This window comes from Diadema antillarum, unplaced genomic scaffold (assembly GCF_040938485.1).
Source record: "Diadema antillarum isolate AM-2024a unplaced genomic scaffold, OU_Dant_1.0 scf00000061, whole genome shotgun sequence".
Taxonomy (NCBI): domain Eukaryota; kingdom Metazoa; phylum Echinodermata; class Echinoidea; order Diadematoida; family Diadematidae; genus Diadema; species Diadema antillarum.
The window spans coordinates 1,545,794-1,569,817 of record NW_027270950.1 but is presented as its reverse complement, the minus strand read 5'-3'; the positions used below and the strand labels follow the sequence as shown (position 1 = coordinate 1,569,817).

General features: G+C 36.7%; 1 protein-coding gene across 1 annotated transcript in view; it reads left to right on the top strand.

Annotated features, from left to right (window-relative positions):
- The window catches only part of LOC139716123 (microtubule-actin cross-linking factor 1-like), a 147,169-nt gene that overhangs the window by 90,995 nt on the left and 32,150 nt on the right, over nucleotides 1-24,024 (top strand). The window contains exons 10-25 of the mRNA XM_071627679.1: nucleotides 4,043-4,108; nucleotides 5,348-5,404; nucleotides 7,196-7,231; nucleotides 9,819-9,866; nucleotides 10,440-10,565; nucleotides 11,280-11,375; nucleotides 12,509-12,648; nucleotides 13,242-13,410; nucleotides 14,406-14,494; nucleotides 14,947-15,151; nucleotides 15,845-15,973; nucleotides 16,777-16,854; nucleotides 17,299-17,460; nucleotides 18,771-18,875; nucleotides 19,697-19,792; nucleotides 23,433-23,555. Of these exons, the coding sequence (XP_071483780.1) occupies nucleotides 4,043-4,108; nucleotides 5,348-5,404; nucleotides 7,196-7,231; nucleotides 9,819-9,866; nucleotides 10,440-10,565; nucleotides 11,280-11,375; nucleotides 12,509-12,648; nucleotides 13,242-13,410; nucleotides 14,406-14,494; nucleotides 14,947-15,151; nucleotides 15,845-15,973; nucleotides 16,777-16,854; nucleotides 17,299-17,460; nucleotides 18,771-18,875; nucleotides 19,697-19,792; nucleotides 23,433-23,555 (1,725 nt within the window). The remainder of the gene's footprint in view (nucleotides 1-4,042; nucleotides 4,109-5,347; nucleotides 5,405-7,195; nucleotides 7,232-9,818; nucleotides 9,867-10,439; nucleotides 10,566-11,279; nucleotides 11,376-12,508; nucleotides 12,649-13,241; nucleotides 13,411-14,405; nucleotides 14,495-14,946; nucleotides 15,152-15,844; nucleotides 15,974-16,776; nucleotides 16,855-17,298; nucleotides 17,461-18,770; nucleotides 18,876-19,696; nucleotides 19,793-23,432; nucleotides 23,556-24,024) is intronic.

Here is a 24,024-nt window from a genome sequence, read left to right as displayed (position 1 = left end):
TCCACATTGGGATCAGAGTCAATATTTTCGTGTGTCTTTAATTTCGCGAATTGCACCTGACTTTCCCGAAATTCGCAAAAATGAAAAAACCTCGCAAAATAGTTGGTGTAAAAAGTTATTGCTCTTAATATTTATTAGATAATGGCTGAGTGCAATTAATACCCCCCGTGTTGTGCTTTATGCAAATATTAATCTTTCCTAATGAGCATTGTACATTTGCTTGTTTGAAAAAAACCCCAACAAATTGATAACTGAAAACAAGCAAATGAAAGTAGAGTACAATGGCTCATTAAGCTTTTTTTATCCTGCAATATTGTTGCAAGTGTGTATGTGATGGAAGAGGTATGCACTGATCACCAATGATACTAAAGCCGTTGAGTGATAGCAAATGTGTAGTGCTATCCCCCTGCACAGCCATTTATTTTGTATAATGATCCTGTTCATTTCTTGAAATTGTATTTTGCACCAAAAATTCCTGACCAAATGCAGAGATTATTCTAGATGCACACATCACCCTCACCCCCAACCCTACTTTTAAAGGTCTGCTACAGACAAGTATGTTATATCCTGCACGACTGACTTGGGAATTAAAGAGTTCTGGAGATAAAGTAGGGCATAACATAGTGATTAAATCAATAGACTGTACCAAATTTTACTGTGTGAAACACGCACATATGGTCTGCACCATACAGTAGACACACTAATCTACGAGCCACTAAACCCTAAAAATATGGCTGAATGACTGTAAATTTTGTCAGATTCTCTTCAACCGTCTATTTCGAATGTTTCTATTTTGTGCTTTTCCTTTAATAAATTGGTGGTATTTTGAAATTATCAAACTGCATCAGAACTGAACTTTGTCGATTCCAGATTTGCAATAACTTTATATCTACTGCAGATTATTGAAAAGTAGGTTAATTTAAATCATTGCTCACTTATTGGGTACACCATGCTGTATTGGGAATATGTGAATGTAGCGACAGAAAAGTTTGTCAATACAAGCACAAATTAAATAACCAGTCTTGAAATGTGAGATTTCTTAATGGATGAAGGAACAGTAAACACTTTCAGATGGTCTCGGGTGATAACTAATGATGGTGATGTGTACTCTTTTCTTTTATTTGATTGTGTTTGGAGCCAAACCCCTTGTGTAAAGATGTGGTTTCTAAATAACTGAATTCCTCTTTTCCTTCCACGAAAGCCGGCACCGCCCAAGCCAAAGCGTGGCATAAACGCCCCCAGCTTTGATAGTTACACCATAGATGTAAGTTGAGTTTGCGGAAGCGTGTGCTGTGTCGTTTTCAGATCGTAATAAAATAAACTAAGTGTCGAGTCTTTTTTGTGTCGATTTTTGAAGAGACATGCATGTCCGGGCATGCGAAACGTGATAGCAAGTGTGTTGGTTTCTATAATTGTCATTCGCTCCTTCAAAACGTGGTGACAATTTGTCTTAGGAAGAACATAACTACACATAAATATGGTGTATTTACCTTATGACACACTTACGTATATACATATTATACATTGAAAGTGGGAGAGTAATGTCATAATATTTACACTAAACTCACCAAAGTGTACTGTTAAATTGAAAGTTGTCACGATGAAAATAACAAACTAACTTGTTCACTTTAATAAAAGTTTCTTAAATTAAATTGAGGATTTGATAATGTTATAACCTATTTTGCACACCCAATACATATCATTATGATTGAGTTTAAATGTACAATGTGTTACTGTGTATTTGTAGTCACAATACGTATATAAGTTATTGGCATATTCCTAGGCAGGGTGTACTTTTTATACACTTGCTCACTTCCATGTATGTGTAGAATCATTGTGGACATGCTGTATGATTTTTTGCCACAAAATGCACCGAAGAAATCAATTTGTGAAACTGTTACTTTACGTGGCCAACAAAATCTGTGGAATCATTGTCTATCATGTTGTAGATTAGTACACTGAACTTTGTCTGTGCTCTGAGTAATGCAGTTAAAGCATGACATTTTTTTTTTAGGCCTACTTTAGTTTCCAAGGCTCATAAGTTTAAATGGAAAATATTAGAAATATTTTTGTGAAGCACGCATCTTTCTGTCATGACACATTTTGTGTGTTGTGTGAAAAAGCTAGATTTGTTTCGCATGGATTGCAAATTGCCCCTTTTGTTTCCCTTCTGCCTGAATTCACCTCTGCCACGCTTCTGTTTTTGCACCCCCGTGTAGCAAATGGTTCGCTCCATGCCCACTGTGAGCCTAGAAGAGCCAGTAGTGCAGAGTGGCGCTGTGAGTTGAAAAAGTTGTTTCTTGTCGCAAACTGTATGTGCGGTAGTTTGTTATGAATGTCTCTGATTGGAGACATGATTTAAGATGGGATGATTGTGTCTGTGCTACTCAAAAGTCAAATGACTTGTGTTTTGATGACAACATCAAATCATCATTATATGCTTTGAGCTGATTCAACTATCAGTTTCTGAAAGAAAAGAAAAGGGTGAAAAGGGTATCAAGTAATACCCCTGCTGCATCTGAACATGTCAATTATTCAGTATCATGATAATGATGTAAATTGATAGTTCAAACACCTCCTTTATACCCAATTATTTGATAGTCTTCCCTCAAGGATGAATATCAACTGGATTCATTCATTCAGTATAAAGCACAACTTTACATAAAGACTGTATGATCACTTAAAGCTCAATTGATATAGATCCTGACCTTTAAAACTTTGCAAAAGTACCAATAATTGATGATAATTAATTCTAATCTAATCTCATCAAGACAGCAGCACTGAGGATTATTATCATTATTACAAATATTTTTTAAAAAGCAATTGCACCAACTAATGTGAGGTTATACACTGTGCACTTGAAAGTGTCTAGCAAAAAATTGCTGTGTGGTAACCAAGTTGAGATGCCATTTTCAGGCAATCCTGTATAAAATTCATCACAGCAGTCAAACAGGAATCAGCCAGATACAATGTAGTATTATCCTTGCCTTCAACCAGATGGCATAATGGCTCCACAACCTCTTTTTATTTTTTTAATTTTCATTTTTTAAAGTCATTGACCCCAATCATAACCAATTAGAGTCCACTGGGGGTAGGTCACTGAGGCTAAGGGATAGGGGATGGTCAGTTTTGGTGTTTCGTTTCCTGTCAGGGAGTTTGATTACTGTACCAGCCGTAGGATATTTTTGAATGTATACATGTATAACCTATGTAGACCAAGAAAATATACACTGAACTTAATGTTTGAGTTGTCAGTTAAGTTCTGTAGCGCAAACAGAGAGAGAACAAATTTGAGAAACTAAAATATGAGGAATATTATACTTTTTTTTTTTCATTGTGCCATTGACCCCTTCTATTTTGGATCCTGGGAATTATGGTAAGCTTAGAATTAAATTATTGTTTATAGTGATGAAGTTTAACATTCTATTTATTTTTGGGATAGAAATGGAATTGCTATATGTGTTTTTTTTTTTGGGGTCTCTGTGATTTTAGGTGAGGGAATTAGTGATGAGGGAAATCAGCGAGTCAGGATAAGGAATCGAGACATTTCCAGGAGACATTTCAATTAAAAGTGATCTTTTATACACTTGATTTTTTTCCCCTTTCAAAGCAGTAATCTTATTTGAAGGAAACTAGTAACTAAAGTCATTTGTATTGCATGCCTCTTTATTTCATGTTGATTTTTTTTTTCTCAAACCTTTCATTTACAATGTACTTACTCGGCATGCTGAATTTTGTTTCAAGATACTGTGCAGTTCTTCTGAATAAGATATCTAAACACCACAAACACTTCTTCATTTGATCATGCCATTCATATTATTTCTAATATGTTAAAAATACATTACTATTCTTCATTTCACTAGACTTTTAAACATATTTTGTACTGTGTACAGTCTAAACTACAGACTCATTATTGCACATTCATTCATTCATTCCCTCCTCCCCCCCCCCCCCCATTCCTGCCCCTCCGACACTTCATCGTTCACCACTCCCGTTCCCATCTCACCCATACCGCTGTGTGCATGCCGGTGGGGTGGTATAGTCCTCACAGCAGTTCAGCCGCCCGCCCACCAGACAGACCGAACCACCAATTAGGGTGGAATTAAAAGTGAGTGCTAGATATCACTGATGCAAGGCTAGGGTTTGATGTGATGATAGTCTGTCGTCCAGACTCTCATTATTTAGGAAAGTCAGTCCATCTTTTATTCACGTACACATATTTCTGCACCAAATCTGCAAATACATATGTATATGTATACATGTACGTGTACATGTATATGTACAAAAGTGACTTCTGAGTATGATTCAAAATTGTTTGTATATTTGATTTAGACATTTCATTTTGCATGACATTTTCTTTTCTGCCTGATTTAGCATCATGGTTATTTTTGTCCAGTTGTTCTTTTTTATTTGCAATTGGCATGTTATGTCTAGATGCAAGTAAGCCAGTACCTGATGAATGCCTCTTCCATGTGGAAAAGTTTTCAATATCATTTGAGCAACCATGTCGCATACAGTACCATTGATCAGCTCGCAACATACAGCAATGCAATCTCACAAATTATGAGAAATGAAAATCATTTTCACCCTTATCATGTGTACATTTTTGCCGGCAACATTTTGCCACATTATTTTGGCATCATGATAATATTCAAGTATCAGCCAGTACTGAAATTTCCAGTCTTAGTCCCACATGTTCCTTACTATGAAAGTGCAATCCATCCAGAAGAGTTCATATGTTATGGTACAGACTGTTGTACTAATATTCTATTAGTGATATACAGTTTTACTCTCTGACTTTTTAGTCATGAATTCTTACTTTCCCTATCTGCCAATTTGGACACATTCTCTGAGTAATATCTGTAGACCGATATTGATACAAATGCATTTCGTGTAGAATTATAATTGTTCAAAAATAAATGTAAAATAACTGCATTGCTTACCGAGAATGTGTAAAGATTAATTCATATAAATCTTGCCCTAGTGCTCTCCTTTTCAAAATATATAATTTAGAATGAACTATGGCTGTCTTCCCTTTGTTTTCATTGTTGTAGATAATTGAATATTGTATTATAGATATGGCTAATAGACATATTTTGTAATAGTCTAGTACAGTAGAATAATTCCTGTACTTTACTTCAGTCTCATAGCATAGTAGTTTACTAAAGTTGTTGATGCTACTGTGCAATACAAATGAAAAAAAAATCTGCTTATTTTCCATCCTTTCTCTTATTAATAATTCTTTGTTCTCTCTTCCTAATGTTAATTCTTTGTCTTGAAAAACAAACAAACAACAAACCCTCCCCACCGCTGCCCTTATCTCGCCACTAATCAATTCGCTGAGCAGAAACCGGTGCATACTTCGATCAACTTTGGTAGCGCTACAGCCCCCGACACCCAACAAGTGAGTGTTGCGTTGTATACATGTACCTCTGAGAAATCACGTCTCGTTAGAAAGAGTGGAAATTTTTGCACAATTTTTCACGTCAAATGAGAATACCGTCATGTAAGTGACATACTGTGTCACTGAGCGTTAGCATGTTGCAGGAAATGACATTAGATTCACTTGAACAAAGGGAAACTGATGTAGTCATGGGCTATCCAGCCATCTTCTGAGGTGGAAAATGAAACAAACAAACAAACAAACCAGTAATTGCGAGTTCCTAGTCATGCATGGCATCGCATATAAACGTGAAATGTGCAAAAGTTTCCACACTGCGAAATGTTTCATGTCTGTGCTATCATATGTAATCATTCTTGCCTTCTGTGTTGGTACAGCATGTATTGTTATGATAATATATAACATGATGTCCGTCCGTTTTACTGGAAATGACCTGGATATGTCATTATTCTTTACTATTTCCCTTGTCATTATGTGATTTATAATGCCTGATGGATTCCCTGTTCACAGATGTCAAATTTAAAGCCATATTTATTCTCTCCCTCAGTTTTTGTTTGTACAAGCTTGTATTTTATGTGTCCTTGTTATGCGCACACGTAACTGTGTATTGTGAATTGTGCAGTGCAGTCATGTAATTGACGTATTAAACATGTCTGTTTGCCAAATCAAAGTTATCATCTGTTGCCATTATACATACAGTAATTGTTGTAAATACAAAACTGCTCTTGCTGAACTATTTCTTGTCTCTGAAAGGGTGTGTGACTTTACGTATTTAAAGAAGAATTAACCATTCATATTTAGCCTCAGCTGAGCCACTTCTGCAGTGACCACATTCAAAGCAAAACAGTTTTGAAAGAAATCTTGAATATGATTTTTTTTTTGGTCATGACTCTTTGTTAGTGTAAAAGTGATTTGGTTGATAGATGTATGATATTGATCTCTATGTTGGTAATACCTTGATGTGTATTACACATACCGTGTGTGTAAAGGTCAGGTTGTATGTTGATTCTATGTGACTTAATAATTACTTCAGAAATGTGTCATGTAGTGTGTTTAGAAGGGACAAAAGGGTTTGTAGATGTAGAAAACTTGAAACTGTTTTCCTTTGCAAAATCAGCATTATTTCCTAGTTTTTCCTCTGTTATTTCAATGTTACCATGAGTAAAACATTGTAAGTCTATGTTTTGCCTACACAGTTCTGGAGCGTTGGTGTTTTAATCTTTTTGATTCATTCAACGTAAATTTAGATCATTTTTCACAGCTTATGAACTGGCAGTGAAAAGGTTGGACGATGTGTGATTGCTGTATGGAGCCATACACCATCCATGTATTTTGTGAAATAAACAACTCGATTAACATTATGAAAGTATTATCATTGAGATATATAAAGCTATTTAAGCATAATGATGTTATTCGATGTTATAAAATGTAAATGGCTTGAAATGCTATGAAACTAGTGTTGCAGACAATTCATGTTCAAAACGACTTGCCATAACATTTGCATGTTTCAGTTATGGTATAACAGCAGGTCAGGAAACACCCAATCAAATGAGAAAAATAAGGTTATTGTTACAGCATTTTAGTATTTAGAACACACAACATTTGTAAAACAAGGTAAAAGAACCATGTAAGAATGTGATGTACAATTGCACATGCACGCTATAAGATTAAAAGTCAAGAAAAGCAAAGTTATCAGGACAGCAGTAAACCAAGAAATAATGGTGGATCGAGCATTTGACAGATGACTTAATTTGAGGACCGAAACTGTATTCATTTTCTATTCCACTGTGTCAGAGCTATCAGCAGGGAAGACACCGATCATATTTCCAAGTATGTATAGACATATGCAAAATATATGTTTGTTTTCTTCAAATGCAACATATTCATTGTGCACGTAAACATAATGATGTTATATATCATATGTATACATCACTCTTCATCTATTACTACCACGAGCACCTTTAACACACAGTAGGACGTCCAGCTCGCAGAGTCATGCATGATTTCACCTAGTGTTGGGGTATCATCATCATGCTACCCTCATATCACAGTATGGGTCATAGAATTTGTGTGTAATGTCAGGGTAACAAATTGATATCTCTTGATTCATTATTCATACATTTCATAATCGTTGTTTTATCTTATATCTATCATTATTAATATTACTTTTATTACTATTTTCAGTCACCATTCTGGCAGAGATGGTGGTAAAATGTATGTGTTTGGCTATCTATTATTGCATCTAATGTACATGTTTTGTGTACATTTAGAAATGAACATTTCCGTCAGAAAAACAAACACGAAAAAACAAACGTAAATGTTTATGACACATTTAAGTATAACTACCAAAAAGCATTGATTTCTGGATGTTTTTATTTATTTATTTATTTATTTTTGGTGGCTTCATGTCTCTGATACAGTGACAGCGTCATTCATTTCAAATTTTGTGATGACTTTTAATATAGAGCTACACTCATAAGTAATGCCAGGTGTGAGCATGACATTTTGAAGAATGTATCAAAGTGGATGAATGCATTGCACTGAAACTACAGTTGAATGTACATGTATGTATTAATATTTCAAGCCATCAACTTCAGATATTCATGTATAGTAAGTATTAACTGTAATAACATTGGTTTGCATACATATGTATATGTATATAATATGTATGTAGAAGTGTACAAACGTATTTTGCAGTAATTACATATCACTTGCTAACCGACACCACTTGAATTTTTGAAAAATGATGTCAATTTTAAATGTTTGACCAAGGTATGTAATATCAATTGAACCTTAGTGATTGCAAGTTTCTGATAATTTTAGTATTTTTTACTTTTTTCTTTAAGGAAAGTTGTAATATATACGAGTTTTATCGATGTGTAAATATTCACATTGATGTTTTTTGTTTTGTTTTGGTATGTGTGTGTCACGGTGTAAACACATTGGTCATATGGATAAATCTAAACAGACAAACTTAATCTTCATTGTAATGTTTTTAATATATATATATCTGTCAATTTTAATTAAAGTCTTTATAAAAGGTGGGTCCCACCTTTATCATGATCACTTTGTTTGGGATATCTCAGCCATTTCAAAAACAATTTTCATAAAATTAACTTTGAATTCCTCTTGGAATTGTATGCTCTTTCATATTTCATAAGATGTTTTTCATTATATCACAAAAAAAGTTGGAAACCTGAAGCCCCATCTCAACCAACACTATACAATCCCTTTAAATACAAGTACGAGAGTCTATGACCAATGTGCACACGTACATGTATCCAATATGAAGTATTTGGACAAAGATTTTGCCTGAAATTATTTGCTGTGACATAACTAAAAGGATACTTGTCCAAATGTTTTGATAACCGTATTGTCAAGAATCAAACAATAATACTTTCACTACTACTATGTGTGTAGTCCTGCAAATTCATAATGATGTTAGTAGTGTGCATGGTCATTGGCCAACTTTCATGATTCATTTGTCTCACTTTGACATCCCATGGCTGTACAATGTAGGTCTTGAAACTGCATGAACATTCATTGAAGTCAAAATTCAGCCTCCATCTCTTTAAATGCATTTTCCTTTTTTCCCCCTAAAATACAATGTACCAAAACTGTTTTGGTTGCAAAGTATACTACTGTATGCATGGAACTATACCATAACGTGTTTTGAATCTACAGATTTTACATTTGTACATGGTGTATTTGATATGAAGTGTGTGAGAAAGTTATATGATAACTACCACTGCATTCCATGTATTCATATTTTATAGATTTTCATGCTCATGTGTGTATTACCTTGTATGCTATTCATTTATTCACATTTTCTTCCATCTTTTCAGGGTGAGATCTTTTTTCTGAGTCTCGAGACAGGCTCTAAACAATCTATTGCTAGCTAGATTAGTATACCTTTATGTACACAGAGATAAAAACAATGATTGAATATGGTTAAAATGTATAACTTGTTATATTAAATTCATAACTTGTTATATTAAGATCTGAAAAGATTTATTGTTTTCATATGTTAATTGATTGCAACATTTACAGCATTGAGTAAGAAGTGAAATTAATTCTCTTCCTTTCAGTTTTTCATATTTGGCAATGATTTAGAATTATTGATTGATTTGAATTTGAGATAGATGAAGTTTGTTTATTTAGTGAAAGCAAGAAACTTCTTTGTCTTCGAAAACTGTCATTGTCTAAATTTTGAATAGAACCATACAAAGGGATATGCATTCTCATGATTGTATTTTTTTCATACTTACAATCTTTTATCAAAACAAAGAGGTTGAAAAACAGACACATACAATGTAGTTGTGCAATGCCATCAGCAGGCTCCATTTGAATTAACCACAATGAATTGATAACATTGTACATAACATATATATTTTCTTCTTTTTTTTTTAATCCACAGCAACGCACCTACACTTCGTCCTCAAGCAGTGGTGCTGTTGGCAAGTCAGTAAGTAAAAATCTATTCCACCTTTATCATCCATTTTCAGTATAATTATTTATCTGTTAATTAATTTATTGATTAATAGATAGATAAATAAATAAATAAATACATTAATTAATTAATTAATTAATTAATTGATTAATTAATTAATTGATAAATTAATTTTTTTATTTTTAGACAGAGAGGAGGAGGTATCTTGCTCACAAAGTGCAATTAACGAAATAGGATTGCTCCATTTTAATTGGCACATTGAAATTTGATAATGTGATCTTCAATTTCTTTTGGAGAAGGTGGAAGGGTGTGTATTAAGGGTATCGTGTTTCTGTACGCTTTATACACATATAAAATAAAGAAGGTTCAATATTGATGATTGCCATGCGTCATCTCAGACGCTTCCCTTTCATGTTGTTTTTTCCCCCAAGTCTATATTTCTGACACTGCATTTACACTTTGCCCCCCCCCCCCCTTTTCATACCAGTTGTTAATCACCATCCCACCCATACCCCCCCCCCCCCCCCCCCTCCCCTCCTCCTCCCTGGCTCAAGTTTCCTCATCTTGCAATTGTTTGCTTCTTTCCAGACATCGGACCGAGATGGGGAGTGGGACTCCTACAAGATGGCGGCCCAGCGCCACCTTGATTGGGTGAAGCACGCCACTCTCCTCATGAAGGACCGCAACTTCCCCAGAGATGCGGCCGGCATGGAGGTGAGAGGATGCTGGTGATAAAAAAAGGGGCGTGGTCACTCCAATGACCACGCCCTTATACTCTTGCTTGTCATTTATTTTGAATTACTGGGAATGTATTGTAATGATTTGTGGTGGTACAATATGTACATTGTAGAGGTTTGATCTGGGTGTGTGTGGTGATGTGTTGTTTTGTTGGAGTGTAAGTTGCCTACTGTTGATCGTGGTTTCAGGCAGTGATGGTGTCTGGGGGTGATTTTGTGTGGTTGCTGGTGTGAGGTTGGGTAGTGGCATGCATTTGGTATTTGGTTTAGTGATTAGGAATGTGGTGTTGAGGTAGGGTATGAGAGAAATGCAATGCAGCACTGGTGATGATGCGTTGTTGGTGAAAGTGTATGTTTTGATAATTATACATGTACATGTGTATTGGATGGATGGTGGTAACTGGTGCAGCGATGGTGGCAAGAATGGTAGTGGTAGAGTGCAGTGGTAATGGATGTGGTGATGGTGGTAGCAGCAGATATGATATTGTATCACAATGAAATGCCTTGCCTCCACGACAGACATAAAGTTTGAGAAGAAGTCACTTACATGCTGAACACATACATGTGTACCAAGTAAAGCAAACTCATAATCTTACATCTGTATATATGCATTTATGCATTTTATAAATGTCTGTATGTTGTATCACATTCTTGAATCTTTATCTCTCTCTCCTTCACTTTCTAATCTCAGAATCTCCGTCACGATTTCCAGCGGTTCCAGACTGAAGAGGTCCCCGTCAAGCTTCAGGAAAAGAACCGCCTCCTAGCCGACTTTAGAGCACTTGAGGTACCCTATCCCCTCTCCCTGCCTCCCACTTCTCCCACCTTCCCCCCCCCCCCCAAAAAAAAAAACAACAACAACAACAAACAAACAAAAAACAACCGCTTCTTTTTCCCAACAGATATGAGATATGTGGCCCTGTGGTCCACGTCTAAGTTGATATATAGACAAGTAATATTCTTGGCCCGAGCCTTGGACTACACTCCACTTTCCCATAAACGTCTTCATTTGATCTTTTTCATTCTATTTCTCAATGGTACAATGCACTTACATAACTTGCAGCAGGTGCATCAAGAATAGTGTGATGTAGAGTGCTTACCCTGTTTTTTTCTTTTTTTTACATCCTGTGAGTGTGAATCAATTAACACCATGTCTTTGATAAGGTCATATTACATATGTAGGATCTTCCCAAAGAAAACAACAGAATATGTCCAGTTAGTGATGTTTACAGTAGTTTCTGGGATTTGATCTAAAAGGGTCATGAATGCTGGTGTCAAACTCGTATTACAGATAAATCCTTGCTTTTAAGAACTGATATTGTACTATGTTCATTTTCATATTTTGATCATAATCAAGCAGTAGGAAGAATTAGATGACTTGGGTGGTAGAAGGCTTAATGGCGCACCACATATTCTTTCTAGGGTAAGTGTTTGGCCCTGATAAGGGCCTACCCAATCCCTGGATTGGGATTGGGATTAGGTAGGCCCTTTTCAGGGCCACACACTTACCCTAGAAAGAATACGTGGTGCACTGTTTAGCCTTCTACCACCCAACGTTCTACTGCACAGAAGCCTTCAAAGATTTAATTAGATGACTTTCTCAGAGTATTATTTTTCTTTCATCCAGGAAGCAAAAAAAAAACTGAACTTGATGGATTATATGACCGAGAATAGGACTTAATAGCAATTACAGTTGTATCTAGTGATTACTGTGCTTTTTGAGTTGTCACCTACATGTATCTAGTTGATGTACAGTTTATATCAAGCAACTCAAGCTTCATATGTAAAGTGACTGGGTTGGTAGTACCTTGCAATCAAAATTTGTGTTATTATTTGTCTGTGTGTCTGTGTTATGGTTTGCTCTAATAAAATGTTTCTAAAAATATTAAACTTGTTCAAATGTTGTTGGTTTCCATATAGCGATCGATGAAGGTGACAGGCCAGTTCCGTTCCCCAGCTGGCCTGCACGCTAACGACATCGAAGCTGCGTGGAGTGATCTCGCGTTGGCCCAGCAACAGCGAGACAAGATGCTGCGGACCGAGCCCCAGAGGTCATACACGTAAGAAACGATGATAGTAGGGGAATTTATGACTGGCGCCCTCTTCTCTTGGGCCTTCCTCGTCAGATATCAGAGGATGTCGGAGTTGCTTGTAAATTGCAAGTAAAATTGAGTAGCCCCCCCTCCCTCTGCTCTTTCATTTTGCATGAAGGAAACTTGGCTGTACAGCTGTATATTCCGCGATGGTGTGATATTTGAATATCAAATTTTGGAAATGGCTCGTACATTGTATATGTAGCACATGTTTTCTGGAGACTTTTCTGAGTTAGCCGCGACTAATGCATGCAAAGTGAATTCTGAGTATTGAAATGTATTGGATAGACGCAAGTGAATTGAGCTTGTCATTTCTTTGTGGGTCCCAGGAAGTGAAAATGATATATGTAATGCAAAATTTGTTTCCAAATATGAATATGTTAGTAAAATTTTTTGCAACGTCTCAAGAATTGGAAGGGTGTGTGGGGGTGGGGGGGGGGGGGGGGGGTGGGGGCTGGGGAGGTGTTCTTAGACACAGTCAGATGGGATTTGGTACTACCAACTGCAGAAACTCCCAAACTATGACTGTCATCCTTCGTCCTGGTCCTGTCCCTCCCCAGGCAAGACTCCCTGGATTCGCTGGCTGAGCACGTCACCAAACAGATCGCCCAAGTCTCCACCGATCTGGACACCATCGAGACGCGCATCCACGAGGCGGACGGCCGGGCGGACAAGATGTCCGCCACCGACGTCCGCCTGCTGATCGACGACATCGAAAGCGCCGCCAAGGTGAGAGTGCGCCCTATTTGGCGCAAGGCCGACTTCGGTCGAGTTCTGTTTTTGGAACAAGATTAAAAAAGAAAAAAAAAAAGGACACAGGAATCAAATCAGAAAATCCTCAAAAAATTCTTGAAAATTTCTGCTCGGTTTCAACAAAAATTAGGAAGGATATTCATACCGAGTTTATTTGCCGATACTTAGACATTCCAAGCATACGCGACTATTACATATACTTATATATATATATATATATATATATATATATATATATATATATATATATATATATATATATATATATCGTTTGTAGGTTGCAAACGAGAACTACATTATATTTTCATATCTTTCTTAGATATACAATTCTGTGCAATTTTGTGTAGACGTACAAAACTGTATGACCTTTGTCAGAGTTCCGTGCTTGCATGTTATCAGATTGTAATGCCAATGATAGTAATGCTTTTGATGATGATGATGATAGTGATGATTACATAAAAGTATAATATTAATGATAATGATAACAGCATACCTGCCAACTGTTCAGTTTTAATCTGAATATTCAGATTTTTCACTGAAAGAAAACACATTAATTTCAGTGTGTTCTGATTTTTTCGAAATATCTGTTAATAGTAAAGTATATGAAATTTATGAAAGTTCAGATTTTTAAAATAATTTTTCTTTGTTTGTTCAGATTTATTAAGTCTCATGGTTCGCAGGTAATGTAACAGCGATAATGATATAATGAATATAGTAGGAACTACGGTAATGTTAATAAGAACAGCAATAATATCAGTAGTGATGGTAATAATACTACAACTGCTGTTACTTCTCTTGCTATACTGACAATGATGATAATGATTTTTACTCGGACACCTTTCCACTACATTATGATGCTGAAAGTAGACTGAGAGCAATGTGCATCCGTTTTATTCATCATTTGCTCATGTCAAATTCATTCTTTACTTTGTATTGAAAAGAGTAATTTTTTTTTTTTGTCTCCGTTTCAGACTTGCGAGAACAACATCCGCATCTTGGAGCGAGAGATCCAGCAACTGAAGGATGGTCAGCACTACCAGGCCTCGTCCCTAGCCAGGAAGTGAGTACCTTGGTGTCAATGATATGAATGATAATAAATAGAGATAGATAGATAGATAGATAGATAGATAGATAGAAAGAGATAGACAGATAGATAGAGATAGATAGATTGATAGATAGATGAATGGATAGATGGATGGATAGCACTACCAGGCCTCGTCCCTAGCCAGGAAGTGAGTACCTGGTGGCAAATGATATGAGTGAAACTTAATAAAGATAAATATATAGATAAATACAGGTAGCTGTAGATAGATACAAGTATATAGATACAATTGTACATGAAGATATATATACAGATAGATAGATAAATATATACAGATAGATATATACATTGTATCTGTGCATCTGTGCCCATCAGCAAAGAAATCGGCACTCCATCATTAATGCAGGTCAGTGAACAAAATCACCACATGAGCTAACTCACTATAAATCCCCTTCCTCTTTCTAACACAGAGCTGAACAGCTTCAGAACAAGCTCCTCGCAGTGCGCAACTACCAGATCGCCGGCAAGACGCAGAGCGTGACCACCAAGACCACGGTGCAAGGGGAGCAGATTCGGGTGGAGCGCCGCGTGCAGCTCCACACCGAGCGACGCATCGTGGATCCCAAGATCTACGGTTTCCTGGACGAATGCTCCACCTGGATCCAGACCAAATCCGTAAGGAAGTCCCTCCTCCCCCTTCTTTTACTCTTGTTTTCTCTGTTTCAGGGGCTATGTATAACCTTCCTTTTTTGTAGCCCATTCTGGATATTCTAATAGTCTTGAAACAAGACTAATTATAGCTTCTAGTGCTGACTTGAGATATAAACATGTGACGACGTGTATAACTCATGATTAGAGCGTACAATGTAGAAGTTATGATCTATGTTTTGATATTGGTGTCCTAAAGTCAACTAGAAAATGCAGTCTGCATTTACCACATTCTGTTGGGTGCCCACTAGTCTACATGTACATGTGTCTTTGGACTCGTTTTCTTTTGAAAGTAGTACAGATGTCAAGTAAACTTTCTATGAGTGAAAAGCTATTGTGTGATGTACATAAATTCATAATTTATATTTATGCAAGAGAATGCTTGTGAAGCGAGGCTATCATTCCGCTACTTTGACCAGACCTTTGGTGAACAGAGCTGTAGATTGTAGATAATGTGATGATTTCTGCAATGAAAACTGAGGTCACCATTCCACTAGTTTGACCAGACTTTTTGTGAACAAAAATAAAGATAACATGATGATTTCTGCAATCCAAAGGAAGACCCCCGCTTGATAAGTGTGTGGTCTCATGTAGCCACGTAAGTGAAGCTCCCCTCTAAGCACGATTTATAGACATCCCTTACGTATTTGTCTCCCTCAGGTGTCCATTCGCACGGCCAACTGTGGCCAGGACCTCAACTCGGTGCAGACCGCCCTCGCTCAGAGCAAGGCCGACCTCCAGGTCATCAAGGAGTTTGGTGTCAACATTGAGCGATGCCGTGCGGTGCAGGTGGGGCAGCAATCAGTTCAAGAGTAGTCATTTTAGCTACATGGAGTCCCTAGGGAAATCACCAAATTGGCAACTTAGAATTCCACTTCATGCCTTGCATTGGCAAAAGATTAGATGGAACTTGTTTAGTGCAACAAATCTTCACAAAATTTGTACAAACAAAGCTAGGAAAAGGTTGCCAATTTGGATGAGAATCAGCACTTTAACCTTCTTAAATGTCTTGACAACTTGAGTCTCATTTGTAAATGAAACAGTGACATGATTTTTGAAAGTACTGCAACCAAAAAGAAACAGCTTTATACAAGTGTATGAACAACAGTAGGCTCAAGTGAAAGATAAACTTTTATGCTGTACTATATGACATACTGACAGTAAATAGTAAAATTTACAATAGAAAGAAACAGCACTTAACCAAAGATATCTGGTTTATTAGACTTGATGTGCCAAGCAATGCAGACTATAAGACTGATGTGAAAAAAAACCAGAAAGAAATGAAATGATTCTAATGGGTTCATATAACTGAAAGTGTTAGATTATTTTTGCTATAGATTTGTGTTTTCCTTTCCTTTTGCCGATGAAAAGCTGCTGAACCACTGACAATGTACTTTATGATCCCAGTTTAGGTGAGGTGGTTTATAATGCCATTTAAGACAGAGAGGGGACCATGCCAGTAGCATCTCTGTGTTTGTCCTTTATGAACATTTATTTAAAATCACTGCAGAACTTGTTATACATGTACATACCTGAGCTGCATCTTGACGCAAATGTCATCCATCTCATATTTGATTTGTCTCAAACATCAGAAAAATCTGAGTGGAGAAGACCTGCAGAAGTACACCGAGCAGATGAACAAGCTGGATGAGAGCTACCGTCAACTTCTCGTGAGTTTCATCACCCATTTTTGCAGCTTGAGACCAACTTGGCATCTTTTTATTTTTGACTGACAAGAATCCCTGCAGTATCAATAGTCATCTTGTTTGATATGCAATGTTTATCACTTTCCATGTGTAACAAAAGAAAAGAAGAATATTTGACGAGTGATATACTGTATTACTGCACATGACTGTGCAGAGAAATTTACAGTGAGCAAGAAACTTGATGCAAAATGTTGCATCATTTAATGTATCCATGTCATGGAATAATTACGAGATTAAGCTTGATGTTGTGTGCATTGATATGATTGACTGGGTACTTGTGATAGACCAGTGGCTGTAACCTCTAAACATATCACCAATATTCTGGCATGTATGCATAAAGACAATGAACTGGATATGTTTGTATAGGCTAATCCGTAACTTTAACTTTACACCATTCCCTATGCCCAGGACCAAGCAGCCACCCGGGTCTCCGACATGGAGATTCTGCTAGACTTTGTTCAAGCCGCCACCAAGGAGCTGATGTGGCTGGACGAGAAGGAGGAGATTGAAGAATCCCGCGACTGGAGCTCCAAGAACATGGACATCAGAGAACTGGAAAAGTACTACAAGGTAATTCAGGCTCCCATCTCCTGCACTAAAATAGTGACTTGAATACGATTGGCATCGATAAGAAACTGAGCGTCACTGTCCGTCGGTTTAAATAGAGAGATCACAAAATTGTGATCAGCGTCTATAAGAAACTGAACATCACTGTCCCTCAGTTAAAAAGATCACAAAATTATGATTAGCGTCTGTAAAGAATCTGAATGTCACTGTCCCTCAGTTTTAAAGAGAGCTAGAGCACAAAGCGAAAGAGGAGATCTATGGAGATATTCCACCCATTTCTTGTACACATCTAGATTGCAGCATGTCATGGAAGACAATTTGCTGGGACTGTCTTTGTAGTGTTAAGAAATCAATTGTATCTGATGTAATTTCCTTGAGGCCACCCTCGTCCAAGCAGAAGAAGAAGACCTCTGAACTACAATACATGTACATGTATATTGACTGCATTACAGAAGATATTGGGCATGAAATAGCTGACACGCAAACACTAATGACAGACAGAGGTACAGTCTGTACATGTTTTTGGCAAGACATTGTGTACTCGATCTTACACTCGGCCGTTCCATGGTAAAAGGGTCTATCTTGAGAAATGTTACTTCGGAGAAAAACGGGTTTAAAGTTTGGTGTATTTTTCATATTTCATTTTCTATATTTTCATAATAAATAACACTCACAAGCCATTCTCTTTACAAACACAAGAGGCAGACATACAAATACACCAAACTTGAAACCTGTTTTTCTCCGAAGTAAATTTTCTCAAGATAGACCCTTTTACCATGGAACGGCCGCACTAGATGCGTCCCTCAAGAAGTTTGTAGTCAATGTCCATATAGCTCATGCAAAGAACTTGATGTATATGACTGTTGTTTTTTTTTCTCCAAATTTTAATCAAGGAATTGGAAAGATCAGGTCAAGTCTCTTAGTTAGTATTTTGAAACCTTGAACTTCAACCTGGGAGAAAGTTGTTTGCTACAATGTACATTGTACATGTATGTATCAAGGAATTAACAACATAAAAATGCTGTGCACAATTTGAGAGGAGGCATTTAGTTTAACAGCATCATTTTTATAGTCAAATTAATGATTCTTCAATTTTATAAAATCATCACATTGCCAGTGTTCAAGAATGCTGCCCAAGTTGGTGAAGGTGTGAATTGTGATAAAACATTCTCTGAAGCTCTTTATGTTGCCTTAAAACCTTGGCACACCTTGACCAGTGTAATAAAGCTAGTAATTTCTTTTCTGTATAAAAATCTCAAAGATGCATTTTTCATGTTGCCAATGTCAATGAACACTGACCCTCCCGCCTGCAGAGTCTGACCAAAGAGGTGGAGTCTCGCAAGCGTCAGTTCACCAGCGTCCAGCAGCGTGGTGAGAAACTGGTGATGGACAGGCACCCGGCCACGGAGACTGTCAGTGTAAGTGATGACCACTTGACCCCTCGACCTTTGGACTGAGTATGTCTGTAATGGTTTCTGCATATGATTACTCACTCTAGTGATATACACTTATGTATGGTGCAAAGCAGCTGAGGTATTAGCTTGGAACTATGCAAAGTATATCTATATTATCTAATTTTTTTTTTTTTTTTTTGCATACTTGTGCTATGATTTCCATTTGTTTGCCCCCACTTTGACAGATTTTCACTATTCTCCACAAGCAGGACAGGGTACTCAGCAATACTTTCTGGTCTGGCCTGTTCTGTTGTGACTTTCCTTGGGCTTGCTCGAGAGATCTCTGCAGACAATTTGTTGGACACCATATATTCCCTGTTTAACCGTGGTTTATTCTGCAAGAAGTAAATTCAGACATTGACCAACAATTTGGTTTCCACAGTGGTGGATTACTCCAAGCAATGGTGTAAATTTTATTCCAGTTTCCATGTAAGCATTGTTTTTAATACAATTTTTTTCCCCCAGAGAAGTTATAAGCAGTGTGCTTGTGGAGATTTGATATTTTCTAAATACCGTATCATATCATTTTTTTTTCCCTGTCATAATCACAGAAATTAATTAACAATGGTATGTTTTGGGAGAGAGGTTTGTTGGTGTTGTTTTTTGATTCATGTAAGAAGCGTGTCATTCAAGTTAGAATATTTGCATCATAATGTCAATCAAATTAAATACTTCACATGAAAACAGTACACAGTAACTCCCAAGAAATAAGCAACTAAAAAGGTAGTCAAGATTCAAGATTTCTTTTTTTTCCTCTCTATTTTTCATGGCTGTTTTTTCTGCAGGCCTATCTCTCTACCATGCAGAGCCAGTGGAACTGGCTCCAACAGCTTCTTGTCTCCTTGGAAACCCATCTGAAATATGCTGCCGAATATCACCAGGTGAGCCTTGCCCCCCCCCCTCCTACCAATTCCCTCCCCCTTCCCACCCCCCTTTTTTTACCACCCCCAACCCTCTGCTTCAATCACAATGTTCCTCCCTTCATCCTTCACTGGCATTCATTTTCATAAACAGTTTTATTATTATTTTGTTTATTTTTCGATGTCCATTATTTTTATTTTGTATTTTTTGCAGTCATTGTCTTTCGTAGCTTTTACATATGTAGGTGTGTTTTTGATAGTGTAGATGTTATTATATTGTTCATGGTGTTATCAGACTTTTTTTTTTTTAATATCCCAGGTTTGTTTGATGTTTATTCTTTGCTTCTGTGTACATATCTTTATTTCTTTTTTTCAATGCTTGTGAAGTTGTGATTGAAGTACAACTGTGGTGAATTTTCTTAGAAGTTTAGCAGTAATATTCTCACTTTGTTTAATTTGATACGTTGATCTACCATTTTTTTCCCCTTGCATGTTCATGTCTTTCTATGTGTCTACTCCTATTGTGTAGATGTGTGTGGTGTTTTACTCTTTAGTTTAATAGCTAGTCCAGATCAGATTAATTTGTTCGCTTTTTAATGCCTCCACCACGAAGTGGTGCCGGAAGCATTATTATTTCATGATATGTATGAAGTGATTTTTTTTTTCTTGTCACTTTTCCACATTCTTACCATATTCATTAGGATTCCATGGTGCAATCGTATTGGCTGTGTCATCAATTATGACATTTAAAAAAATTGTATACAAAGAATTGTACACTTCACATTCCCAGAGCTACATTTTTTTTTTCTTTACAGATTTACACATTCAGTAGTGAGTGCTTCTATATCATCCATTTTGCTGACACATTTATTTACACAAGATATTTACATTGTGTATATACACTGTATGTCAGCATAAGCAGTTGAATGTTTACAATATACACATAATGTGGGTACCTACATACATGTTGTATGTACATATACAGACATACAAGTGTATGTTGCAGTGGATGTTGATTTAATGTGTCCACTTTACAATGAAATAAACATTCATGGAGGTACATGGTACATGGTATCATTTATTTTACCTGATGCTTTACATCCTGTTTACTGATTGGTGATACACGTAAACAGAAACAATCAAACACTTCGACATTTTTCATTTGTATGAGCTCAGTGAGTGATAGTAGGATTGATTGCTAATTGATGCATGCCACCTTTTGTGTATGTTCTCTAGTCTTTGTCTTACAGTGTGTTTATGTATGTGTTTCGTGTACAGTGTTGTCATATTTACCCTCTTTTACATTGTACATGTCCTGTGATGTGTCTAGATGTGGTCTGTTTGTGTGTCTTGCATGTTTTAGACTCGGTCTTGTATGGAGTGTTTTTACTTTGTTTTTTTTCTGCACTTGACATCTTTGAGTTTGCATGTGATGGGCTTCTATTAAAGTTCTACGTAAGTGTGTGATGCACAAGTCGCATGTTCGTTTAATATCAACTTCGCATGATGGGACTTGGTAGGAGGAAGGTACACCTCACAAGAATTCAAATGTGTGGGACTACAGGAAGTTGGTCACAAGTAGCTCTAGCGCTGCTCGTGCGCAGTGGAAGAGCATGAGAAAGAATCCGTTTCCGAAGGAACAGAGCCATACGACACATCACCAGAGGTTATTATGATCTCCTTGAATTCAGAGATGTGTGCAGTACGCATTTATATTAAGTTTTAAATCATCAGGCGTTTTATAGGGTGTCGAGAAAGCTGTGCTTCGACCGCTTTGGTCGTTGCGGCTCGTTTTTTGAAGTGAAATACCTTTTCCTGCTGTCCAGCCGCTTCCAAAGTCTTGTAAATGCCTGCATGCGTTCCCATGGCGATCGACATCCCCCCTGCATGGTGTATTTGTGTGTAGTGCATAAATTTTGGTAAGTTTCAGTCACACAGTGTCTTGTATTTTTGTTTAATTTTACTCTATATTAGTGTCATTTTATCAGTCATTTCAGGTGTAATCATTCATGGCTAACTTTCCATACTTTACTCCACACATGCAAACGTGATATATATATACATGTAATTTTTGTATCTTAGCTGATTTTATTGATGTTTTTGTATCATCTAGCAGTGACCATTTTTAATTGGAGCCATCATTTCATACATTTTAAGTAGCCATGATTTTTTTTTTCAAATTTATACAAGGCAATTAGAAACAGCTTTAGGCACAGTAAAAGGGATATTTTGGAGACTGATACACCACATATGATAATACATTTGTATATCGCGCCCTTTACCGACAACTCATCAACCCCCTCCCTCCCCATCTGATAACCCATCATATCAGTAATGCAATTATATTTTAGCAGTGCCAGACATGTAGAATTACAACTTGATTGTGGTCAGTTGAAAAGAACAAAATTACCATATTTCCTGTTATCCATGGGTATGTGAAAGATATGTGACTATAAGTGAATAAGATTGAAAAGATGCGCAAAAAACTAGACAAATTTTATGAGGACCACACGTCTAGAACATACATAAATCTGCCAGCTCAACTTTTATATAATTACAATTGATACTCTTTCTGTAAATGTTAGAAAATCATCAATGTGTTTCGGTTTCACCTCTTACAAAAATGTGTGAGTTCCTGAGAGATGTTAGGCATGTCTGTTTTAATACCATACTTGTATATGTTTCTGTATGACCCATGAGCACATTCTGACATTTACTTATTTATCTAGTTTGCATGATTTTTCATAACCCACGGCACGGAATGCCCAATTGTCTGTCCCTTGTAATCTGTCCCTTTTTAATCAACATGCCATTTGAATCCATTCCTAAAATGATGTTAAATTTTGTGAAATAACATAACTCAAGTGGAACTAATTTTGCATGGTTACAACTGTTAACACCCCCTAAAAATAAAATACTTGTTAAAGAAAACACAAGGAACTTTCTGACTCCAAACTGAATTGTTTATATTTATTGGTTGTAATCATGTTATGCCATTCCTTATTTAAATATAATTTTCTGTTCACTGAGTGAAGAAATCATATTTGATATAATTTCAGCAAACACAACATTAGCCTCTCCACAAATATACCTTCACGACAATATGAGGATGTTATCTTTGTATTGTATATTCTTTTCCTTGACTGAAACTAAATAAATCGAAATTCAAATCACATACATGTAAATTCGAATTTTACCCTTTAAAGTGAATAAAAAGTTTTGACCTTTTTGCAATTGTAATAATAGAGCAACAACACAGTACATGTACTATTTGTACAAGTGTAGCTAGTATATGAGAGGTAAGTTGATAAAAGATACTTTTCACTGTTGCTCAAATTTTGCCCTCATGTTCCAAAGTGCACTTCAAATTCTCAAATCCTCTTTAGGGGGATTAATTCTCCCCCCTAAATCAAAAGCCAATCGTAAGTAATTTGATCCCAAGTTAACCTGCAGAAAATTGTAAATCACAATACAATGTCAAGGAAAGTTTGAAAATAGTACCTAATCAGTCATTCTTATAGAACTTTACAGGCATTGTCATAATGAACTGTGAGAATTTTGATGTTATGGAAGGAGTTAAGAAAGGGGATAGTTTATCAAACGTAGGTGACCATATTTATTGGAGTGGAAAATGTAATAGCGTGGTTGATTTTGTCCACAGTTTTTCCGTGACACTCGCGACTGTGATCACTGGATGGCCAGACAGGCGGAGACACTCCACGCCAGATATGATCGGACGGACCTCAAAACGGAGGAAGTGGACGCATTGCTCCAAGAATTAGTGGTGAGAGAGTCTGCAGTTCTTCTTACAGTCTAAAAAAAAAAGAGAAAAAAATTAAACTTTGTATCATTGTAATTGCAATTGTATATTTTATTACAGTTTTTGTTTTTTTGTTGTTCCTGGAGTTCATAGGGACATACACTGTATACACAATTTGTTGTGCACTATATAAGCACTGCTAATGTGGTGCTTTTTTTCACCCATTGACACAGACGTCTGCAAAACAAGTTGTCAATGAATGAATATTACATGTACCTAGTCCCCATTGTGTCACGATGGCCTTCTTGTTGGAGTGAGGCACATCACTACACCTGAGTGGACTTGCAAACTTTACAATTACAATCTTGTACAGTTTTACGGGGCAAGTTTGGATGGATTACTGATCAGTGCTGATGAAAGAGTTTGAAAAGCAAAGCAAAGGGCCTGGGCACTTAAATGGTTATCCCCACTGCCTACAGGGATCTGATGGTCC